General features: G+C 34.3%; 1 protein-coding gene across 8 annotated transcripts in view; it reads left to right on the top strand.

The window, feature by feature from the left end:
- LOC119835409 (triple functional domain protein) overlaps nt 1-25,667 on the top strand; it is an 89,893-nt gene that overhangs the window by 31,748 nt on the left and 32,478 nt on the right. For all 8 annotated transcript variants that reach the window (XR_005288044.1, XM_038360179.1, XM_038360176.1 and 5 more), the window contains 5 exons: nt 489-749; nt 2,017-2,178; nt 3,288-3,370; nt 3,713-3,797; nt 15,483-15,729. Coding sequence is in view for 7 of the 8 variants with exons in the window: in XM_038360179.1 (XP_038216107.1) it covers nt 489-749; nt 2,017-2,178; nt 3,288-3,370; nt 3,713-3,797; nt 15,483-15,729 (838 nt within the window). In the remaining variant the exon portion in view is untranslated. The remainder of the gene's footprint in view (nt 1-488; nt 750-2,016; nt 2,179-3,287; nt 3,371-3,712; nt 3,798-15,482; nt 15,730-25,667) is intronic.

Raw genomic sequence — 25,667 nt, 5'->3', positions numbered from 1 at the left:
CGCACGTTTTGTATTCCGGAACTGTAAATGCAAATTGTTGGTTTTCATTCATCCCAAATCATTATATTATGCCGAAAAATATTGACATACACAGTTTAGGTTCAATGAAAATGGGTTTTCAATTACATCGTTGTATTAATTCAAATAATAAGAAATATCAATGGAGTATTTTCTTGTCTTTGATTTTACGCGAGTATTATACATTTAGAAATTAAAAACTTAAAAAATTAAAAACTCCTCACAGTCCGGACAGTCTCCCCGTGACCACGCTCGCTGTAGAGTTCGAAACGTCAGGTTAATAATATAATGAAAAAATCGCGTTTTAAATCCGTTAAAAAGTTTTTAATTTCTAAATATCAATGGAATAACAATGAAATTCTTTATTCTTATTATGTATTAACACCATCATCATCCAATCAGTACACATACACGATGATCCCAACCCAATCTTACAATCGTGGAGTACTAACGTTTCAATCCTTGTCAAGGACGGGTTGGATGTTATGCTGTCCGTGCCCAAGAAGGCGAACGATGCGATGCACCTGTCCAACCTCGAGGGCTGTGACGTGCCGACGGACAGTCTCGGCGAAGTGGTCCTGCAGGACTCGTTCCAAGTGTGGGACCTTCGGCAGATCATCAAGAAGTGCCGCGAACGGAGAGTGTTCCTCTTCGACCTGCATCTACTGCTCGCCAAGGAGGTCAAAGACACGCACGGAAAGGCGAAATACATTTACAAGACCAAGTTTATGGTGAGCTGTTTTTCATTTATATTCTGACTGAAATTCTTTGCTACCTTTGAATTAGGTAACTGCAGTGTTATGAAAAATTCCATCGTAATCCTCTCTGATACGAAAAGCTGACGAGACTGAACCAGAGATTAAATTTAAATTCCTTTTCGTTATTTTTCAAAAGCTCTTTGCAAGTATGTGGGATGCAGCAAGGTATTAAGCCAGGATCTCATTTATTTTATCTTTATAACAGATTAATTGATGCTACCTTGTACAATGTAAAATACCTCCTTTGTTCTCAAAAAATGTTCTATCTGGAATTCTTTAACGTTTTACACAGCTCAGTGATATTTTTTTTCCTTGACTGGCTTTAATCTTCCTGTATAAAGAATATATTAATAAATGAATATTGTACAGACATTGTATTATTAAAGTGCAGATTTTACCGGATTATTTATCTTACACCTTTATGAAATTCATAAAAGACCTGCTTATTTTGCAGAGTGCTACTCGTATAAAGTAGTGTAAATGTAATTCTAGAACGTGATTAGATTCCTCTTATTTCTTTAACAGGCTTGTTTGTTTTTTACATAAAAATGTAGAAAAACACCAATTTAGAAAAATACGATACTGTGCTATTTTATAGTTTTTATCAAATTTTACCTGTCAATTCTTCCCATAAATTTAAGTATATACAATTTTAGAAAAATCCGCGATAATCTCTTTGATCTGGTGTGGCAACTATTTCACATATCATCATCAGCCCATATATGTTCCCACTGCTGAGACACAGGCCTCCTATGAGGGTTCAGGCCATAATCCACCACGCTGGCCAAGTGCGGGTTGGCAGATGTCACATGTCGTCGAACTTTTTAATTCTTGGACATGCCGGTTTCCTCACGATGTTTTCCTTCACCGTTTAAGCAGTGGTGATGTTATCCACATGCGCAGATAAATTGAAAAATCAATTTATTTCCTGCACGCTCGCCCGGTCTCGAACCCCGACTTATCGATTTTGAAGTCCGAGGTTCTCACCACTGAGCCACCACTGCTTTTCACATATAAGAGTTTTTATCCAAGCAAAAAAAAAAAAACAGCCATAGGGGAAAGGTTATCACTTACTTTTTCCGTATTTAAATTTTAAAAATGATAGCGTGTCGGTGACGCGCAAGATTTTCTTCTATCTTATTGTGCTTTAGGGGACTGAAGAAGTATTCGCTTCAGTCATGTTTTACTCGGTGAAATAAAAAAAAATGAATAAATAAATAAGCGAAATACCGTCCGACAGACATCGGAGCTAGGTGTGACCGAGCACATAGAGGGCGACGAGTGCAAGTTCTCGGTGTGGACGGGCCGCGAGCCGATGGCCAGCGACTGCCGCATCATGCTCAAGGCGCCCTCGCTCGAGGTCAAGCAGACCTGGGTGCGCCGCCTCAGGGAAGTCATACAGGTAAAGTGGACGCGGGTAAACCCTTTGCACATACATTTTTTTTTTTTTTTTTTTTTTTTTTTATGGCAGAGCAAGCAAAGGAGCAGGTGGGCCACCTGATGTTAAGTGGTCACCACCGCCCATAAACACTTGCAACACTATTCTATTTTCTTTATTCTACTTTCTAACGCCGCGTCCATATTTGGGGTTTGTTTTGGGTCTCCGGACCCCTCACTCACCGTACGAAACGCGATAGCATACTGTTAATATGCCACCACTTCACGCCGGTTTTCTGTGAGGGTGTGGTAACTTCCCCGGTGCGAGCTTGACCCAATTTGTGCCGAAGCAGTGCTCGACTCCCACTCTAACATGCATGGACACATTTATTTTAACATAAGAATAGGAAATCTAGAGATCCAATTGCTAGGGTGTTATCAAATCCTATATACGGATGTTGACAAATCTGGTAGTACGCTCATAAGTACTTATGGTATAGCGAGAAAGAAAAAGACCAAGAGGTCCGAACTCTGATTCGCAAACCTTTATTCCAAAAAGTTATAACATTAACGATTAGGAAACTTTTAGCATTATTGTGAGTCTACGAAATATTGACAAACACACAAAAACTGTGGAGTTGACGTCAATCCGATAGCAATCGAGGCTTACGCGTGCCTTGCGCAAATATAAGTCTGCGACCCAACATTCACTAACGTTATTGCTGTGAAATTGCTTTTATATTCACAAAATATGTAACTTATATTCGCTTGTACTAGACTATTATTTGTTTCTTTTGCTATATTTTCCATTTGCATACTGTTGATATGTCATTTGGTTAATTTTGATATTTTTCGCGTTAACGATATGTAATTCGTAATGATAGTGCATATTCTGATATGAAATAAGAATAACATACAACGCACAGATATTTATTCGAGAATTCGTAAAATGCGTTGAGTATTTATTGACCACTTATCACGGTAACCATTTTAAACGTTCATTATTTTTCTTGAAGTCGTAGAATGCGCTTGACATTTTTCAACTGTATTATTTTATTTTCTGCTGTTTGTTATATTTAATAATATTAACGTAAATAATTGAAACTTTTTATTAAAAATAACGTTTTTATACAGGAAACTTACTTCAGTGGAGCGCTTCATCAACCGCCTCGCAGTCCCGCTCGAGTTCGACCTACGAGCTCTCAGAGGTCCAGTCGGTATGTAATAATTGCTTCGCCGCCTGTTGAATTATTAGATATTTATATTGACTGATAAGCTGAATAGAGCATAACAGAAAACTGTTTTATCCACTCTTAGTGTATGAATCTGAAATAATAAAGAATAAAATCACAACTCATACTTTTAAATCAATAAAAAAAACATAAATACCCATAGACGTACAGTATAATGTCCGAACAATTAAACTGAACGTAAGAAAAACAGAAAAAAACAGAAAGAACAGAAAAAGCTTTAAAATAAAACGCAAAATCGTAAAAAAAATCTATTTAGGTAAATTAAAATGGTAACACTAAAAAAATAATCTAATAATTTTTATGCAGCGATTTCGAAGACACGGACACTGAAAATCTGGATCGCAATTCGCTGGCTTCCTTCGGCAGCGGGAATACCACGGACTCAGACAAGGTAATTTCTATTTATCCTCTCATCCTCACTTTTATTGAACTGCGCCTCGGTATTGAATCATACTTACAGCTTCCTTTTTTTATTTTACAATAATTTGGACTCCATTGTCGTACTTTAATTGAAATATCTGACGGAACAATGGAAAATAACAGGTGAGATTGTACAAATATTTTTTGCGTGCACATGAAAACGTAGTTGCCAGCGCGAAAATATAACATCAAAATTTACATTTTCGATTGTCTGTGACGGCACAACAAGGTATTTTTTACTCGGTAGTGAACGTTCGAGCGCATTTTATTGTTGTACGAAGCTATGAAACACTTGTCGTTTTTGCATCGCGCCTCGTCTTTCCCGCTTCGACGATGAACCGCGACGAATTGTTAAGAGACGACTGACTTCGCTTTATTCAAAACGTTTCCAGTTTCATTTAATAAGCTCGGGTTTTTGTGAGCGGAGACAGCCGGCTAACAATTCATCCCATTCCCTCATCGCTACGGGAAAGAAATGAGAATGCAAATCGTTCCACGGACACGCGGCGACTTATTAAGTTAATGTCGCTTGATGTATAAGACAAAGTTTGCGCAAAGTCTTTCTCTTCTCATTGCTATGCAGATTTTTAAACTTCGGTTTATTCTCTTGGAGTTATTCAACTATGTTATGATTCAATAAATTATATAGGAGCACATTTGATTGTTAAAATGTGTGGTTTCAGTAGTAATCTTTGTCATTCCCGATTCTTACTTGAGGCTTTTGTAGTACGAGCATAAATAACAGACACAATATGTAATTAATTACCGTTAACGTACGTTTTTAACTAATAAATTGGTCATGTATTGTCCATCCAGAGTTTATTATACTGAAAAATAATAAACACTTGGCACTTTTACAAATCACACAGCTAATCTTGAATACATATACTTAGCTGACTATTCGCAAAAAAAATACTTCAAATCATTATTTTTGTATCATTTTAACTTTTTTTGTATAAGCTAGTCTCCAGTTTCGATATAATTGACTAGTATACCAATGAGTTAAAAAAGATAACAAAACAGTGTTAATTCACTATACGCTACGATCGTGTATCTTTTTCGTTTTATACATAAGACAAATTACTTGACCTGAATTGTGACGTATGGCAATAGGGATAGCTTATAAAAAACTTTTAGTCCCCATTGAGCTCAAGTAATTTAATCGGGTTAAAATATCGTAGGACGCAGTTAATTACGAAAGATCGAAGAGTAAACGAAATATCTATACTGTTTACAAATAGTTTTCGAGATATTTAGACTACTGTCTATCTACTGTTAAGACTAAAAATTACCTGACACCTGCAGTATTAAGCTTGTTATGATTTTATTGAAATCGCGTTTCAAATATCACAAATAGCTAAGAAAATTTCATTACGTTTGCTTAAAGTATATGAACCACTTTTCAGGCCCGTACGTAGTGAATGTCGTCATTTAAGATATCAGTGACAATGTCACCGTATATTTTTGGCCTTACAGAAAGTCTTTATTCTCGACATAAGTTTTGGAATATTTAGACTTTATAATAAATTTCCGAGTATAAAATTATCGTGTGTTGTCGTTTGTTACCAAATACTTCCGAAATAGTCTGTGCGGTTTTAGTGCGTACCGATGCTAGATCTGAGAATCGACCAACATATTATATTTTTCATACTCGTAAGCTAGAACATCCTTTATTGGGTCAGTTATTGTCATTATAAGTATTCGCGTCTTATGTGAAAACTCCGTTCTTCCTTGATTACAACTCATTCACAACAATGCAAAAGTAATGACTATGAATGGGGCCAACTTGGAGCTTTCACCTTAAATTATTGAAGAAAATTTTGCACAGGAAGTTTTTAGGAAAAGGAATTTTTATCACTCACAATTTATTATTTATTATGACAGACATTAGTATGTAATGTTAGGATCACATAAAAGAAAATAGAGAGTACCAGTGTTACATGTTCAAATAGCCTATTATTTTATTAATAATTTATTAAAATTCAACTGCCAAAAACAAAAGTCACCTTCGCCAGGAGGTTAAATCAACATTGCTCATTGTTGCACAAATAACGAACTGAAATGGTATCGATGGTATGGTCATTATGCATCGGGAAATATACACATTTGAGGAAAATTGTTAGTCTAATTTACTATGAAAAGGGACGTCGTCTTTAGCAAATCCAACCCCCAACAAAACGGGTTTTCTCCACACTCCACCCCACAGTTTCCGTTCCCGTGGGATTTCCGGAAAAAATCCTATCCTATATCCGGTCTCGGATTTGAAACTATATCTGTTCCAAATTACATCAAAATAAAAATAAAAAACTTTTGTTACAATCTTTCTATTTATCACAAAAATTGTGTTCAAAAATCCAATTGGTTGGACTAGTTGTTTGTACAATCCAGTATAGTTTTGTAGAATCAATAATATGGGCTCGACTTTGGTATTTTCGGTCCCAGACAGGGGCGGCATACCGAAACAAACGGAGTGGTCCAAGAGCCTGCGACCGCCAGACCTGCGTCAAATCATAAAAGCTGAAAGTTTATCTGTTTATGCCCAGTATGGAACATTCCCGGACTATGAAACTTGGTCGCTTCGTCGTCTTGTTATCTCAAACTACTATAATAAATAATATATTAGGTATAGATAAGAAAACTATGTATACTAAGAGAGCCCGGGATGCTTAATTTGTAGTTAAAGCGTCGTATAAAATAAAAATTATTCGGTCATATCAAGTATATTCTATATTCTAAAATTAATCGTTCCTTTACTTCCGCTCTTGAAATGGGACAAAAGGTTGTTACAAAAAAATCAAAATATTGTCAAAAACCAATGTCATACTTCCTACGAATATTATAAACGCGAAAGTTCTTGAGATTGTATGTTTATTACTCTTTCACTCAAAAGCTACTGAATTTTGTTGATAGTTTGGTGTGATGTAGCTTGTGTACCAGAATAACATATTATAAGCTATAGCAATACTCGTATTTGCCCTTTGGATCTTACGCGGGTGAATCGCGGCACACCTAGTGTAAACATAACATAAATTCAACCTGCAAAGTCCTTTTTAACCCCTACACCGCCTGGACGGACGCGACAAAAAGTCATAAAGCAACTGTTAATTTGTTTTTTGAATGCAATTACACGTTACATTCATTCGAGTTCAGTGGGCACGTTGGTGGGGTTAGCATGACATGTCTACGAATATGTTCTGAAAAATTCAATCGCAATGACGCCGGGGATGTCCCTCGATAACGTCAATGTGTGAACGAAACCAGAGTAACTTACAAGGTATATATATCCATAATAGTCAATGATTTCACATTAAATGGTTGAATAGTGCGCTATCTGATTTTAACTTAAAAGCTCTCTTATAGCGTCCAACATCAATATAGCGGTTCACTACATTTGATATTTTCGTTTATTGCCATATGTTTTTGTTCCTTATTTATCTTCAAGGTGCCAAAGCATTATCTTACATTTATAATATTGAGCGTATACTTATAATACAAACACTATAAGTGCTTTAAACCCAGTCTATATACGTCGTTGCGTCTTCATTATAAATTTCCTCCTTGCGATGCTCACGTAGCTTAGAACTGTGTGAAACTTTTGACATTCCAATTAGCTGACCATATAACATTTTTAAAGTTACAATTAGGTTACGTAAGGTATCTTAATTATGTCACAGGCCTCCCTGTTAAAAGGTGAAATAATAGAGAAGAATTTATTTATCATTATGCAAAGAGAGCACTTTGTATAGATGGGCATTTACTAAATTCATATAAACATGTTTAATCTATACGTTTCTATAAAACATAGATTTTATTTTTTCTTCATAAAATAACTTGTGATTACGAGTCTTTTTAATTTTACACAACGACGACGTAACCTAACAGCGACTCTTAAGGCGATTTCTTTGTTCTTCCTTTAATTTTGACCGCTTTCTTGATCCTTGAACTATCACCTTTATTACCGGCATTATAGAAAAATAAAATGTTATGGCAATGCATCATAAGCCCATCGTACATCGTACGTAAGTAGCTGGTGTCGATATAAAAATCTGAAAAAGATGGCACTACATTTGTTTAGCAAAGAATCGGCGAGTGAAATTTGTTTATTTAAAGCCTTACCCATGTTGGTTAGCGTGTATATCAAAGATAGATGTATCCCTTTATTTCAAGTGTTATTTTATATATTCTTTTATTTTTGTCATGTGCTATTTAAATGACTCTTTGTGAAATGAAGAACAGTTAAGTTATAAAATTTTATTATAACTATTCGTAGCTCTTGATTAATAATATAATGGTTATACATCATATCCCACATATACAGAAATAACGAGAAATATCTGAAAAGGAAGAAATTTTGTTTCTAGTTGTTATTTTCCAGTCTGCGTTTAATGATAGATTTTTTTTTATTTCTTTAAAAATGTATTTAAAACAGTTAAATTTGTCATTTTTTTTTTCAAAATACATATTAATTTTAAAATTATGTAAGTGGTTATGTTTATTCTGAACGGTAGTCAAGCTGTTATTAGCTGTCGGTACGCACCCTATCCTCTGTTGTTATCTGTATCTGATTATTATTGGGCTATTACCGAGTGTGCTGACAGAAAAGTTTCTAAGTAGTGAGTATGAAAAGCGTCTATTGGATCGGTCGTTATGTTGTCGTTGCATTAACACATACAGACGACGCTACATCTCCAAAAATATTAAACTGAAACTTTCCCTGAAAACATCGGAAAACGAGTGTGTAATATAATATTTTACAGGTGCTATATAAGTTCCTAAAACACTATCAATTTAATTAGCCTCGACGTGTTTGCATCTACCTTAAAATTATTAAACAATCAACATGGTGGTGTGTCAACAAGCCCTCAACAGTTTGTGCTTGATTGTAATAGATTCCGTGAGAGCGCTTGAGCTTATTAACGCTTGACCTTAATAATAAGCATTAACACTATTTTATCATACTTTATGTTTTATATATTAATCGGATCCAAAAAAGGCATGAATGTTCAAAATACCACTATAAATAAAATCCCTCAAATCCAATCGATTTATTTACTTTAGTTCAAAGTGCGCATATAGAGTTTTGCGTTTTTAGCAAAACGGTAAATTTTATGAAAAAAAAATTACGCAATTATCAATAAAAATTATCACTTCAATTATTTCCACCCATATGTATCATTCCATACATCAATTTTTACTATTGTATTGAGGTTTTTTTTCCAATGTGGGTGGAAAAAAAGTCTGATTTGGTTCCCACGTATTTTGAATGTATAATAATCTATCAGATGTGACTTGGTAATCAATAGGACTCAAAGGACAGGTGGGAAGTTCTATCAACGATATCATTAAGAATATCTCAGAAACGGTGACGTTTACGTGCACGAGACATTTTTTTTATTACTCAGTTGGACAATTTAGAATTTTTTCAATATATCTATAATGCAGATTTACTTTAAGAAAAACAAAAAAAAAAACGTATATATCAAAAGAAACTATGTTTGATTTTTTCAGCTTAGTAACGTTCAAATTAGGAGAATGACGTTGCTCTTTGACCTTTATAGCAATGTTGTGGTCGTAAAATGGAGCAATTGCTCTCTTTATTTATAACAAGACAAACTGTTAGAGGAAATAATTAATACAACAAATAAAACACAAAGTAAACTGTACTGTTGACTTGAAATGTTTTGTATTTCATGTTTTCTGAAAATTCATTTTGCATTTACTCGCATTCGGATTAAAACAATATTGACCAAAAAGTAACCTGTGAAAAATTGGCGATGATTATAATATGAAACAAGAGTATTCGGTTGCGCTTCATGTTGCAACTATAACGAGTCAAACTAATGGCTCGATATTTGATCATAGCTGACAGTTTGTTTTTGTTTATAATAAAAGAAAACAAATTCGTATTGTATCCTAACTACATTCAAAACAGACTGAAGAAAATAAATTTTCTTACAAAATACGGCTTTTCCGTATTGTTTTTAATTGGTAGGATTTTAAATGATATGGCTAAAAGTGATTATGTTTTCTAATATAAAATTTCCATCTCCTTTAAAGTTTGTGATAATTTAACCGTTACAGTAAAGTTATGGCTCGAGGCTCGGATCCAGTCTCCCACCTTCACGTTAAACTTTAATATCCAATTATAAACCTCAAAGAGACCAAAGAAATTGGCAAATGGCTATAAGAATTTCACAAATCGCATAACTAGATAAGTAACTAGCTAGAAAGCGGTTTATACATAATATCAAGCCGAAGGTGACCAAGATCTATCGGCGTGTCTGATGAATTTTCTCTAAATCAACAAGAATGGTTATGGCCGATAGCGTTTATTACAACGGCGTCATGAGCCCGTGGCTCGTAATTACATCGTGCTTATCCCATCGGATTCATTTTATAGTTACCTGTTATCTATTACATTTTTTTTAGGGTTTTACGTAGTCATACGTTTTAAGCCGATTGACGTGTTTTTTTTTTTGTTTAGAAAATTATTGTCATTTGTTCCCATTTTGTAATCTACATTGGTAACTTCCCATATGGATATCCAATGATATCCATATGGGAAGAATGTTTTCTACAACAAAAAATCAATACCTTTTGTTGTAGAAAACATTTATTTATTAGTGCCATCGTCAAGTTAACTTATATTTGCGCTATGGGGATGCGAGTTACTATAGCACGCGGTCAAGGCCGAATGTTGTATACATGATAAACTTTTTACCTTAAGGCAATTGTGCATAACATTTTATTACAGTTCTTCATTTTATAGCTCTCATTTATAGACTAGCTTGTGATACTATGAAACTGTAGAAAGAGTGTCACAAATCTTTTAACACTATTGAAGCACTACTCTATTTATATTCAAAATATTCTCCACAAAAAAGGATTCAGGAGAATATACAAAAGTCTCTTCATATAAACGATCCACCTATGATTAAAACATGGCCAGCGTGCTTTCAAATAGCGTGCTTTCAAATAGAATTTATTAATCCGTGAACGTAATCTAATATTGTTATTTTTATTTCATTTTACTTTTATTTAATTTTAATTAAAGCTAGAACAATGCAATCTGTGAACTTAACGCTGCCTTAGTAATTTACTCAGACAGTAGTGTCGACACGTCTGTAATAATTACCTTTAATCAGTTCTATTTAAAGTTCGTTGTTTAAGCTGATCACCAATCCATTATTTTGGTATAAAGGTCAATCATTAGGTTTTCTCAATTTTAAGGGTTTTATTTCATTTATAATGATACCAGCTGATGCGGCAAGCCGTTGTTCTGCGAAGGACACCCTTGACACTGATATACTATAATATATTAGTTATTGATGCATACTTACTGCGCAAATGTTTATGATTAAAGTTGACCGTTTCACTTTTTACTAGAGCGTATTCGTTTCCGTTTTTATGTATATTTAATATTTGTTAATAGTTATTTATATTGACATGGACACGTCGTTTTTCATAAAACATAAATATTATATTCCTTGTCATCGAGTTCCTTGATCTGTTATAAATATGAAACTCTAGCAAACTAAAGTTTAAATTGAACGCGTTCGTGAACTTTGACGTCGGAGTTTTCCAGTACTAAACAACTTTTAACTAATTGCTTGGTCTTAATGAACTTTGTGTGCTTTAAATTATTAGAATATGTTATGTTTATGTACATATATAGTGAAGTTAAAGAGGGTGTGTTTCTCTTTTTTTATTGGCAGGTGTTAAAACACTTATTTTACAATGTTGAAGTAAATGCAGTTGCCGCGCTAACTTCATTTATGAATGTTAGTTACTATTTATTAATAGATTTTCTTCGTCATTTCATTATGGAAATTATTCTGTATGAAAACTAAAATTTAAAAAGAGCGTAACGTATTTCTCGAGTTGGTATTGTCATTGAGAATGGACGGATTAAGCGTGTCCTTCGGTAAGGACTCGAGTAGAATGAATTTGTTAAGATAGCTCGATACGGAGGCTGCGTAGTGAGTGAGTAGAGTGAGCGATAGCGGCGGGCGGCGAGGAGCGCGGCAGTGGCATCAGCGCCGCGCGCCGCACCGGACGAGGCGGGCCGCACCGCCCCCGCGCGCCGCGTGCCGCGATGACGACCACCCCGCCTCACCCGCCGCTCTCGAAACAACACAAGAGCCGCCGCAAGATCTCGCTGCCATGGTTCCGCCAGAGCTCTGTCAGCGCCCCGCACGCGGCCCTCGCGCGCCAGCACACCATCGACACGCCGAGCTCCTTCAACGCGCGACTTCTCAAGGGCAGCCGCCAGCGCCAGGTGACTGCGACTTAATGCGCCAAAATTATGCTGTCACCTCGCCGGCACTGTTCTGCGCAAAAATTACGTCGACAAATTTTACATGCTCTTTTTTTAGGCCGGCACTGGTTAAAATGTAAAAATCAAAACTCGATAAAGGGCTGCACAAAATATTTACTATTTGTTTGCAGTGCTTTCAATTTTGCAATTCGGTTGAAAGAGTAAATGTAAACAAAACTTTATGTCGAAAACTGTGTGCGAACTATTTTGAAATCACCATAAAATGAGAATCGTTAATACTACGTGTTGTACAATGTTTCAGTTATTTGATTGGTCTGTTTATATTGTATATGTTTTTATGTAAACTTTCTATCCTTATATATGCTGGTTTAGGGAAAATATAAAATGTAATCTATTTAATCTACTTTATGAAATAATATCTCTTTAGAAGGTTTTACCGCATTTAGTGATATTTGATTCGTTCGTTAGCTTGGATTAGGGCATAATAGTCAAAATGACTACCTGGGCGGAACTGCAGAGTAGCTAGTTTAATATAAAGAATAAAAATATATTCTGTAAAAAGTTATCTGGATCATCACTAACTTTGGGATTTTATTAGAACAGTAATTAATTACTCCTGCACTTTTTTGTATTTATTTTTTCTGATATAATCTTTATTGCACACATAGAAATTTAAATAAAAGAGGTTTTAGGGGTTGCCTGGAAGAATTCACTCTAAAGGGATAAGGCCGGCCCGTTATACATAATATTCAACTATTGTTTATATTTTCTTTTTTCTTCTTCTTTCCATAATGTGTAATAAAAGTGTAAAAATAAATAATAATAAAAAAGCATTAGATGCAATTTACGGCTTTATTGCCCAACAGCAATTTCTTCCAAGCAACCAGTGCCAAGCAAAAAGTGACACAATTACAAATTTGTATGGTATATTATGCAAATTTAACTCAAAAGCAAACTTATCTTAAAACAATGTATTGGCATGCGATCGCTATTTTTGTTATCAATCACAACTAAAGATGTACAAGCCACTGACGCTTTCGACTCTTTGCGATGGAAATATCTGTTCAAGGTCCGCGAGTGGCCGAGGATCTGCTAGATAATTATAGTCTGTTCAACGATCCATCTATCGTAATGAATTTGATATTGAAATTATTGAAGGTTTTCGTGTTCTCAACAACATTCCCGTTCTCCTATAATAATAACAATAATAATCGAATATCAGATACAACAATCATTCTAATATGTCGTAGTTAGTACAAATAATTAATTGCATTAGCTATGACGCTTATGCGATATGATTTGAGGAAAATATAAACATTTAACAACTTGAAAAAGGAAAACGATACAAATAAAATCGTATCCTAGTGTAGCTGTAACAAAACATATTTAATGAGAATATATAAAGCAACGTATCTTGAAAACAAACACAGTTTAAACATAGTTTGTAGATGAAATATGGGAAAAATTTTATGTGTTTAATAAAACTGACCAAATCGAATTCAACTACCGGATGGCGATTACCATAATAATTGATCGTTACGTTGGTAATTATTAAATATGACATGAGCCGGGTGTCCAATGACTTACCATAGTCTCGCATAAGCAAATGTATTACACGAATACATTTTGAAGCGACGTCCATTACTTTATTGGAAATTATGCAAAATGCCCGAGCGACGCAATTCTGTATGCGCATTTATAACGCAATAAAACAATTTGAATATCGAATAACTATTGTTTTGGATTTCGGATGTATTGAAAGCTTTCAGCCATAAAATATTATGCTTGAATTATGTGTAATACCACTTAAATAACTCTCATAAAGACTTAAATTTATTTGAATCGTTTTCTCAATTAGTATATTAAATCTTTGCTGTCCTTTAAAAGACTCGTTAGCTTTATGATATCAATTTTGTGTCATCTTCTTTTCCCTACTAAGTTTTATTTCAGATTGTCGTAAATTTTATCTTGCCTTGTGTTCGAATGACTTCATTGAGGTTCGATGATGTGTAAGTTTTGGTGACAAAGCTTATTTCGCATATTAATTATACAATTTGTATTTGTTTTCGTATTAATAACTTTATACACATATTAAAACATATTTCCAAATTTTAATAAATAATAATATATCCTATGAGTAACGTGGTATGGGTATCCTCACGAATAATATGGAAAATGTGAAGGTTGTTTGTTTATTTGTTTTCTAGAGATGTTAGATCTGGAGAGTGACATAGGCTACTTTTTATCTAAGCACCCCATTCCCTCATTTCCTTAGAGTTTTACTTTGATTTCGTACGTAGGCTTTTATAAAAAACGAGCGAAATAAATATATTTGAATTAGAATTATAAATATTGAAATATAGAATAAGAATCAATAGTATTAAGTCTCATTATACACATGAAAAATTTTCTATATCGATGTTTTTGGTTTTTTACTTATTAGGAAATATTTACCCATAATGTAGTTAGTATGTTTTTAAGTAGTCGTTTTGCCCACCGATATTATGAAAAAGTACAATACTATAATATATGGTTGAGAGACGGCTTATCATTGCTGTTATCTTATTAGTTGATTTGCTTATCAATAAGCTCATAGAGTTGACATCGATCCTATTGCTCTTGACCGTCTTTTATGGAATATTGAATTATGTATGAAATTTGACGCGTATCTCGGATTAATTTGGATGTAAATTAAATACAAACCACCTCGTATCGTTGTTTTAAACTTACCATTCATAAACTTAAACAACGCTTCTATATAATGGCATCATGTCGCTCCGTAATATAAATATTTACCGTGAATAAATTTGTATCGTGTTTATATTATACTTCACGCAAGAGAGATTACAGCCAAAACCTATCACCATTGCTCTTAACAGTTCGTTTACTTCAGAAACAACGTCGTTTCACAAAATGTACCGACTATTATGCACACTGAATGTATACTCAAGAAAATTGTGTGGAATCTCTTGACTACATTTTTATCTTGACCCGTAATTTATTTAACACGGCGCTTAAGAGTGAAAAGCTAAGGCGTTTGTAAACCTGACGCGCCATGCACGTGTTTATAAATATTTTCTTTTGTGTCATTAAGATTTTTAGATTTTTATTTTGAAGAACATTATTAATATATTTCATTTGAATTTCAAATGCATTATTAAACGTTCTTGAAAGTTCTGAGGTATTGTTACTTGCATTAACTTTAAAATTAAGTTACAAAAAAGTTAAAAAACAATTACCGCTTTCGCTTTCCACTGTACGAGTGAAAACGGCATTGTATAAATCGATTTATCAGTCTACGTGTCATAGACGTCCATTGCAAGTAGCGTAATCAGGTTTTGTGTTGCCATTTTTTTTTTGACGAAAAACATCTTGCAGGCTGGACCGGAAATGACATGGGTGGTCGCGGAGCATACGTCCGGTGGCGCTGGCGAGCTGACCGTGTCGAAGGGCCAACAAGTTGAAGTGCTGGAGTCGTGGCAGGTGCGCCCCGACTGGTGGGTGGTGAGGATCCACGGTGATCCGCCGCAAGAGGGCGCCGTGCCCGCCCAAGTGCTGAAACCGCAGCCCCACCACAAAACGTCGCCTTCACGACAACCGCTGGCAGCCGCCGATGACGGAATAGGTTAGTCACTGTTTTCATACACTTTTCTATTTTGGTGTCCCACTCCGTAATCTAATCAGTGAAATTTTTATTAACAGCCGTGTGGTTTATATTATAGGCAAACGTTCATAGTAGGAGAATGTTCTTGGACAAAAAAAAAAGCGTTCAATATTGTACGTATAATATGATGTAACTAAGCATATTGATTAACTAAAACTTATGCCTTTCGCAATTTTTCCTTTATCTGTAGTACAAAATATCACTTCGTACCGATTTTTAAGATTCTGAGTTCACGGACAGTACCTTGTAGATTTTGATTCCCTTGCGAGTGTCGAAAATTTGCAGCATAAACGGTTGTATCTTTTGAAGGCGTCCGCTTAAAATTTTGCTTTGTCACAGCTCCAAGCAACAGAGACTTGAGCATGTGATATGATAAAAATAAGGGTCTTGACTCACGGTCACATAGACGGACAAGAAAGTGAACCTATATGAGTTCCGTTATTTCCCTTTAGGTACGGAACCCTAATAATATAAACTACATATAAAAACTAAGCGTAGTCACAAGATAAGGTAAGGTCACAGTAATAGGTGTAAAAGAAAGAATCTGTTGACAACATTTCAATATCTACTCAGCCATAGGCACTACACCTCCGCGCCGGCCCTTAGCAGCGACACACTTACAATCGTACGCGGTTATTTTCAACGTTGAATAAAGAAATGATTCATTCATCTGTGCAGTGAATGAAATCATTTCTTATCGACCACAATGCTTTACGCGAATCAATCCTTTTATACTCCGACTTTAAGTAAATATTTTAAGCTCAAAAACCGAGAATTCAAATCTTGTTTCATCTAATTTTTTAAAAATTATAATAGGTTACTGTGTTATTGCAAAGCCCAAATGTCATTTCGAAAATATAATTTATCAGAAACCCCTTTTTGCATACCAATGACGGTTTAATATACTTTGTCTGACTCTTACGTGTAATTTAAATACAAATGTGATTGGTTAATAACTGGTTTGAATTAACAAATATAATGTCATAAACTGGTGATTGATTGTTCTTATTCTTAGTTGGGTCCCATAGTACAATAGCTGTGCAATTGATCTCTATTATTTCACGGTTTATGTACCAAGTAGGCAATTAAAATATGCAAATCTTTTTATTGTACCTACTTTATTTCGTTATAACATTCTCTGAAATTGCCAGCCGACGCACAAGTTATTTTACTAGAAATTGCCTCTCAAAATACCTAAGGGACCTGATGTTATGTTCTTATTTAAATCCGTCAACTGAATATCCTTGATGCTTCCAAAGATTTTGCCTTCACTGTTTTTAGCTTAACCTGCATCCGTGTGTTATTGCAAAAACGCACCAAGTTTACCAAACGAACATACGTTTGGAAGGATTCATTATAAAGGTTGATTCCACCCATTAAATAACATCTTGCCATTAATATTATATCATAATGCATTACAAACTTCTAGCAATCTTTGAAAAATTTAAGAGAATAAGAATTGGTTATTTTTAAAATAGATGGTATGAAAATTTTCCTATTCTGATAACTTTAATCATAGTTATCTACATACAGGGCTAATGTGATCGTTTCGTATAACACAAAGCAGATACGTGTTACATCCTGATTGTTATTTTTCCCGAAGCGAACCGTCGCGTGTCCCGTTGGTAATGATGCAACATTATAACTCGTGTAGTTGCTATAAACAATTGAAATAGAATCTCTCACAAATACTTCAGACTTTTGCACAGAAATATATCAACTTTAGCGATATAACAATCATCCAAGTTTTGCTAAACCGATGTTAGTCTGGATTGATTACGAAGCAATCTATTTCGCATTAAGCTTCAGTAAACTTGCATGACCAGAACACTTTTTTATCTTTTCCCTTGAGTAAATATATTGGCATCGATGATTAATATTTCAATAATAAAACTTATCACGCAACATTTTTTTTTTAATAAACTAAGATATTGCGATCAATATTTGCTAGGTAACTTTTTAAGGTGAAAACAATTTTGTCTTATTTTCTGTAACTTTTTATTTGAATTTGTACGGGTAAATGCTGATTAAATATGGCATTCCTCCATATTATAATAAGATGATAATTTTAATGAATACACTTCCGCTTTCCATTTGTGTACACATCACTTAAACTTTAGACTTTTAAGTGGCTCTAACTAAAGTAAGTGCAATCAAATCGCTGACTCTTCCTGCATTCAATTTCAACTGTTGGGTTGGTTAAGCACTTTGGAATTGCAAATACTCACATCAGCAATTTAATTGCTTCTAACTTTTAGAGGGGTCACGGGAAATCTAAATTTGGAATGGCGAATAGATACAATTGTTGCGAATACGATCTAAATATAAGTAAGAATTAATTTGGAACTGCTTTTTATAAATAGCTTGCAGGTTTCCACTGCGAAACAATGATATAGCCGTTGCAAGGGAAGTCTTTCTCCAATGTTTATGGGTCTCGAAGGAAAGATTAGAGATTGGATAGGAAACAATTCTTGATATTTATTAGTACGCAAATCGCCGCCTTTTCCCACAATTTGCTTGAGATGCACACAAGGCGAGAATCAGGACAATGCATAATTGAAATCAGTTTTCAAGAAATCAGACAAACAAACAGGTTGTCAAATTAGGTACTTATATGCTTTTATCGGCGCGCCTGTCCCAAGACCCTTCTTACCTCCTTTGTATGTTTTGTGATCTCTTACTTAGCAGAGCTAAAGGGGAACATCAGCTATGTTGTTTATTGTATTCTTTTATAAAACGTATAACATACGTATTATATATGCAAAATACTAACGTAATTTATCGATTCCGTAGCCTACAAGTCGCCTCAACCTTTTACATTAATCATAATTTGACATTAATATGCACCGATAAAGAAAACGGGCAACAATATGATAACATTTAAATAAAAGTATTTAAACCTTGCTATTCAATTAAATGTTAAGTTCCTTTTGTGGCACTTTTATGCGCGGTCACTCTATATACAGTGTAAACTGCATGTAACGTCACTCGATATAACTCCCTAAAGCGTCGAAACCGCTAGACTTTGCCTAGCACGTATTGCATACAATGATACGATATACAGCATTCTCTCACTCATCAACTATCACCCTCAATAACGATAAATGAATAGGAAAAATACTTTTTAATTTGCACGAAATTAAAATTCTAGCCGGTAATAAACTCGACTGTCAGCATCTTACGTAATGAACTTAGTAGGAAATGCATTCGTTCTTTTGTTTACAAATTAGATTACGTTACACGAGCACATGTAGAATTTTGTTACCTAAGTAGAATTTAGATACCTCTGTACCGCAAGATATTAATCGAATAAGTTAAAAAACACAACAAAATTGCTGGTGTAGTATAGTACGTCCGACGGAAATAACGGACTATACGCAACGGCGGTCAAATAAAAATATCTGTTTATGCAGGTAATTTTAACAATGATTTCATTGTATGATAAATTTATCCAAAAAATTATAGTTTATTTTATTTCATTACTTTTTGTTTTTAAATTTACGCTTAAAATTAATAGAATCAAAGTTTTCGAAAATTCAATTTGCTATCAATAACGGCCAATAACGTTATCAGCACATAGTACTCGTTTATGTGATAAAGCTAAAACTCTTTCATGAAGATGGTCTATAAAATGTAACATTTAAATGGACTAATACGTATTTTGCTTATCTTCATTTAACGACGTCTTGTATAATGTAAAAATATGCACAAGCACCTTGAGCGTCGTTATATAACAGAGCTTACACGGTATATAAGAGAAAGTCGTGTTAGTAATACTGCATATTGTCAAGAACGGGCGAATTTAAGGACTTTTAAATTATTGGACTTGTCTCCGCTTGGATTAGGATACTACTAGCTGTTAAAAATTACTGTTAAAAACCCGGGTCGAGTTGCTAGTGTACGATCGAATTTTCGCGTGACAATTTAATTTCGGCATCCACTGGTTTCATGAGCTTCAGTCTTTGTATTCACTGCGCACCGCACACCGCACACCGCACGAGCCCGTACTTAAACTTTCTGTCAATTAATTTAATTTGCGTTGCCAGCAACCAGAATTTGCGTTTTTCGCAAACAAATCGCCCTGACGCCGAAAACTTTATTGTATTAAATAGAGTGCATTTAGTTTCCATCGTTTGACTTCATATCTTCACTACATGTTATTTGATTGAAAGACAAACAAATATAGGTAATTTGTTATATATACGTATGTAATATGTATTAAATTAATAAAGACTTGTTTTTTAAAACACAGACATTTCAATACAGATTTGCTGTAGAGTAAGCTTTTATTGTCATGTATGAAATGGACATTTCAATTGAAATTGAAGGATTTCACAAATATTACAAGTTAAATAAGACTGGACTCGGAGAAGTAATCTTACTTCTCTACGTTATTGAATGTGAAGCTGCAGAGCTTCTGTGAAATATACACGTACTGTTGAAGCGTTACCTTTTTACCGGTACTATATATAATAATTAATAATTAATATATATAATAATTAATTATCACCTCGACGCACTGTTCTCAAGGAGGGTTGTTATAAGTTTGATGAAAGCCTTTTTCCTGTCTGCAATTACAAATGGCAGAGCCACTGCCATTTGTAATTATGTTTCAATTGAAAGCTTTTCACATCAACAGTCTTTAGAAAAGGTTTCTCTATGTTCACACTCATTTAAATTTTCTTCTCGAAATTCGTCTTCCTGCTGAGTATTCATTATTGAAAATAATAGTATTAATATAAAATCGTTTTAAAGAATAACTTTTAATTAAAATGTTTGCCAAGGTACCTGTTGATATTATTATAATTCACGTATTCGTAGAAATTGTATTGAGAGGTTTTTTTAAGTCAAACTACCATTGATACATTCAAAGACCTCTTATAGGAGCAAAAGCGCTTGTTTTGAATTGACTTATATATAATTAAATGTTTGCCACTGGTTGGTGGTAACTGCATTCCCTGTAGTTGCTCTTTTATTTTACCTAGTTTTATTTTTTTTCTACAAAAATATTTCATTTTAAAATAGTAACGGTGCTAGATGATTACCGTCGTGTGGTTCTTAAACGACAATATTTTTGGATTTACATCTGCTATAATAGGCTCTTTGAGAGTTTTAAATTAATTCTTACTAAACTCTTTAATATTATGAGGATATTTATTGTAAAGAGCATATTAGCATATGGTTTAGCATCAGAATTTATTTATAATTATCCTTTTAATCTCTGTAGTCGACTAAACATCAACGAAATTTCGTGACAACTCTTTCAAACTGAAATTTTAATTTAAGTCTTATTATAATCCGCAAGGGTTGTAAATGCCTTGTAATATTTGTGCGTATAGTGCGAAGTGATATTATTTTATGTATCTTAGGTGAACGTACTCATCAGGGTATATTGCTGCACAGTAACGAACACATACTTCCTGGTATATTTGTTTTCGGCTCTTATTTCCAGACTGCGGAGATGATTAATCACAGCTAGGTATACAGATGAGCTGTCTCCTATTACATCCTGCTCACAGGGGCTATGATTCCCCGAGCCTGATCAATCGACGTAATAAGGACTTATTCCGTAATAATGGTGCAAGCCTTTGGCGCCAGCCTTTGTTCTATGGCTTCTTAAGCCATGGGCAGAGCACTTTCCGTTTTAATCTATACAAAGAAATATAATAGTAACTATCTACTTAAATTATGCTGATGTCAACTAACAATGTGCTCAGTATGCCCTATATACTATTCGGAATTATTATAAAAATATGTTTTAATGGATAGTATGCTATACTCTATAAAAAAAATTGTTTACATTAAAGAGTCCCACATAAAAGTTCTTCTGACAAACGAAATAAAATTTAACGTTGATTTAAAAGATTAATAAGACATGATTTCGTATATGTATTTCAAATAAATACCTAGTTATTTTCTAATTATAATTGAAGCTACTTATTTGTGTTTCTAATTAGAGATTACAATTAGAACTAATTACATTTTATTTAAAATAATGATTAAATCATTAGGCTCCACAGAAATCATTATCACATTTGTTATCTTTGTCGTTATATAAATATCTATTGATTGTAATTACTTACAGCTTAGGTTTTTGTTTAGGGTGATTGTATTAAATATGAAATAATGAAAAACCAAAACAAAAAAAAATTGAGAATAATGTCCCTAATTTTTTGCTTTGTTTATTTGACGAATCAACTAAACTAAAAATATTGTTTTTACAACTGTATGAAGTATAATTTATTGATGATGCTTTACGTAAATTAATAATAAAGTAAAATAAAGTAGTTGTTAAATATTCAATTTCATATAAAGTAAACAATGGTTAGACCAATGGACGGTTGTTTATTGGAACGTTAATTTTTACGAGCAATCGTTAAACGAAGTATGAACGTGGAAGGTAAACCAGAAAATATTTGAGATAATTTAACGCATTATATTTTAAATTATGTTTATTACAAGACGTGACAACTTACATACGCCCCGCACAAATGTTGTAGTAGATCCAATATAAAAAGAAAGAGTAACTTAAGATTTAGGAAATTATGACTTAATTAATTGTTTAGAGATAATAGATTGCATACAGAACAAAAGCTAGGATGAAGAAGTATTTATTGTAATATAAAAAATGGCTTTTGTTATTGCTCGAACCGCCGATGTATATTTTTATTACAAAAACGCACTAAGAAAATAGATTATGTTGACTTAAAAAAGGGACATTATCCATTACTGAAGTGGGGACGCGATATATAAATATTGTTGTCTTATTTGTTTGTGCTTAGGTGTTAGGTAGATGCTCAGGTAGTTTTTTTATAATCGTCGACATAGAGAAAAGTAGTTCAGACCATCACAGTCTTAAAAAAAAACACCAATGTTGCGTATGCGCTGGTTCAGCGTGATAGTGACGTGTGTGGCGGGAGACGTGTCGCATGCACCGTAGCGGACGCGTTGTCGACGGCGGTGGGCGTGCGATGGCCAGTCGGGCGGGCGGCCGGGACGCGCGCACCCGCCCTCTGCTCCCCGCCGCACCGCCACCGCCCCCGCCGCCTCCCGCGGGCCCCGGTGCACGCACGCACCCCCATGCACCGGGCACGCCTTCTGACCCGGAACCAGACGGTCGCCGACGCCGCCTGATGCGTTCACAGCAAGCCCTACTTCCGGTACGCTTACTCGCTTGTTGCTTGCCCTGCTCGGTACATTCACTACGCAATCGTGATAAGTTACGTTTACGCCTCCGTTGCTATCGGGAATTAACTTCATTCAATACATTCAGTGTTTTGTGTCGTGCGTTGTGATTATGGCGGCCTGTGCGGACTCTGCCCCGTCTAGCGATACGGAAGGCTTTACCGACATAGAATCTTGTGGGTCTTCCAGCGCGGTATCTTCGAGCACGACCTCCAGTGGTTCCTCGAGTAGTCATAACTCCCGAATTTCATTGCGATCGGCCTACCACAAGATGTCGAAAATGATTTCTCATTCTATGACAAACAGCAACGGAAATATCGGTAAGATTATTTGTTTACAGCTTTGAAAAATATTTTCATCATTTTAAAACACAAAATTTATAAATTAATTATGTTCTCTAGATATTAAACCATTATCCTCTTGGATTGTAACAATTGAGGAAAAAGTTAAACCTGCTCAACCTAAATGCTGCTATATAAGTTTCCTTTAAGGGGCAAAATTTCATAGTTTTCTCTATTTCCTACATGTAAAAGTCAGTGCGGTGGTAGATTGATCAACTATCAAAGTCTGCAGACTGTTTAAGGCCGCTCGTGCGAACGAGTTAAATTGCCTTCATCAAAATTAAGCTCCCCACAGTGATTATCACGTATCGTAATTATGATCCATACCTATGTGGTTTTCATAATAATGTTTAGAATTTTCTCTATAATGGCATATTTTAAATAAATTTGCATACTTAAGCATAAACCAAGTAGGTAGTTAAAAAATCAACAGTTAACAGTAACATGAGTTATGACTAAATCAGTTATTGTTATGCAGATATGTAGCTCAACGAAATAAGAAAAATACGTCTTAAAATGTCTGTATCAAAAATTTTATGAGTTAGTTTTTATTTGTTGTGTGCAGTATGCAGTTTGTCTACGTTGTGTAAAATAAACTATTAAAACTCTATTCAGAACGTACATTTTAAACATGCTGTAGGTAAATTGAGTAGGCAATCAATTAACGTTTGAATAATATGTATTTTCGCTCCGCTACATAACAATAAATTGTAGAATGTATGTATGTATACCAAGTCTACTATAACAATTAATATGGACGTATAAATTGTGAGTTGTGATTGATAAAATACAAGTCTTTTAAAGTTATTTTTGTATTTCAATCAACAATTGGTTCCGCGTAGCCGAGCTTACATTAATAACGCATTATTTAGGTACTCATTACTTCTGTTAAATGTGTTTTGTACAGAATGCCTTGGTTGTTTATTTCCATCGGGCAATCGGTCAGTAGGTCGCTATAAATGTCGTCGTTGTTAAAACTTCCTTACCGGTACAAGACATTGTTTATCTCGGTACGCGCAATTTCGGCGGTCAGTTACGGGAGAATATAAAATTGTTATCTGTTCAAAACAGACGCGTGACTCACTCTTATATGTACGCACGGTCTGTATTACCGACAATAAACTAAACCCAAGGTATTATGACCTTGCATAAAACTTGAACTCTATTCTTATCGTTAAACATCGATACGCTTTCCTATAAAGCATTTTTTAATATTTCCAAGAATGGTGGATATTTAAATTTTCATCTGAGTCCTCGTCGAACTTTTTTATTTTGAATATTTCATGCGTTACCAAGTTACTTGCGACTTGAATGGTATATAAGCTTTTAGTATCAATTCTATCCCATTCATATTTTTACATAATTTAATGAATGTAAATATTAAAACAAAACGTCTTTCTTGTATTTTTAGCTTGTTTATATAAATATTGATGATTTAACATATTTCGTTAAAATTTTTCGTTCCTGGATATCCCGATACCCGTACGATGTTTCTCTTTACCAGAGGTGTAGTATAGAGTTAAATAGAAATTTTTTCTTACACGCTCGTCTGGTCTCTTAGCTCAATTGAATTCCAACCACACCAATTGACCACTAGTCCATTTCTGGGCTCAAACTGCTGCTGTTGATAATATTTAAAATAATATGGACATGATTGTCAAAAATATTGAAGTCGTGTCGGATCCGTGAAGTACAAAGAAAATATTCTTTACCGTTTAGACTTTAGTTTGGATTCGGTAACTGGCCAATAGGACGTGCGTGCACGACTGCTACCATATACGAAATTGAATAGGAGCTCGGACGGGTCTTGCACAATAATGTATGGCTAGTGGGCCCGAGGCTCGCGAGACTCACGCTACGTTTCGGTACGCTTATCGTTTTTCATGGTGAAACTAGTGTTGATGGACAAACACCATGGTAAGATTAATTTCATTACATTATTGCCTCGTTAAACTCTATCCTCCTCCAACTAAAATGGTTCCCAATTATATGTGATTAAATTTTTAATGATTTCAATTTTTTAAAAAAGAAGGAAGTAAATTTATATGTAGAATTTGAAATGATGTAAGGAATTTTATGTAATCCTATATACTTGCAATGATATCTTAGTAATACATCGTTATTATTGTGATTCAAACTATTTTAAAACTGATTAACGTACGACGACCAAAAAAAAAAAGGTTTTAATTTAGGTACTAATTAATTTTTATGTGATACTTTTATATTGACTTATTTAATAGTGAATACAAATTAAGTGCTCTCGAACAAAATGTATTTTTAGAGAACTAGTAGTTATTGCGTATACTTAGTCTGGCCATAAATACTGTTACACTTAATTATAAAAAAATATTACATTTGAATTTCGAATCTGTC

Source organism: Zerene cesonia, chromosome Z, assembly GCF_012273895.1.
Source record: "Zerene cesonia ecotype Mississippi chromosome Z, Zerene_cesonia_1.1, whole genome shotgun sequence".
Lineage (NCBI taxonomy): Eukaryota > Metazoa > Arthropoda > Insecta > Lepidoptera > Pieridae > Zerene > Zerene cesonia.
This window is presented reverse-complemented; position numbering and strand designations above follow the sequence as displayed.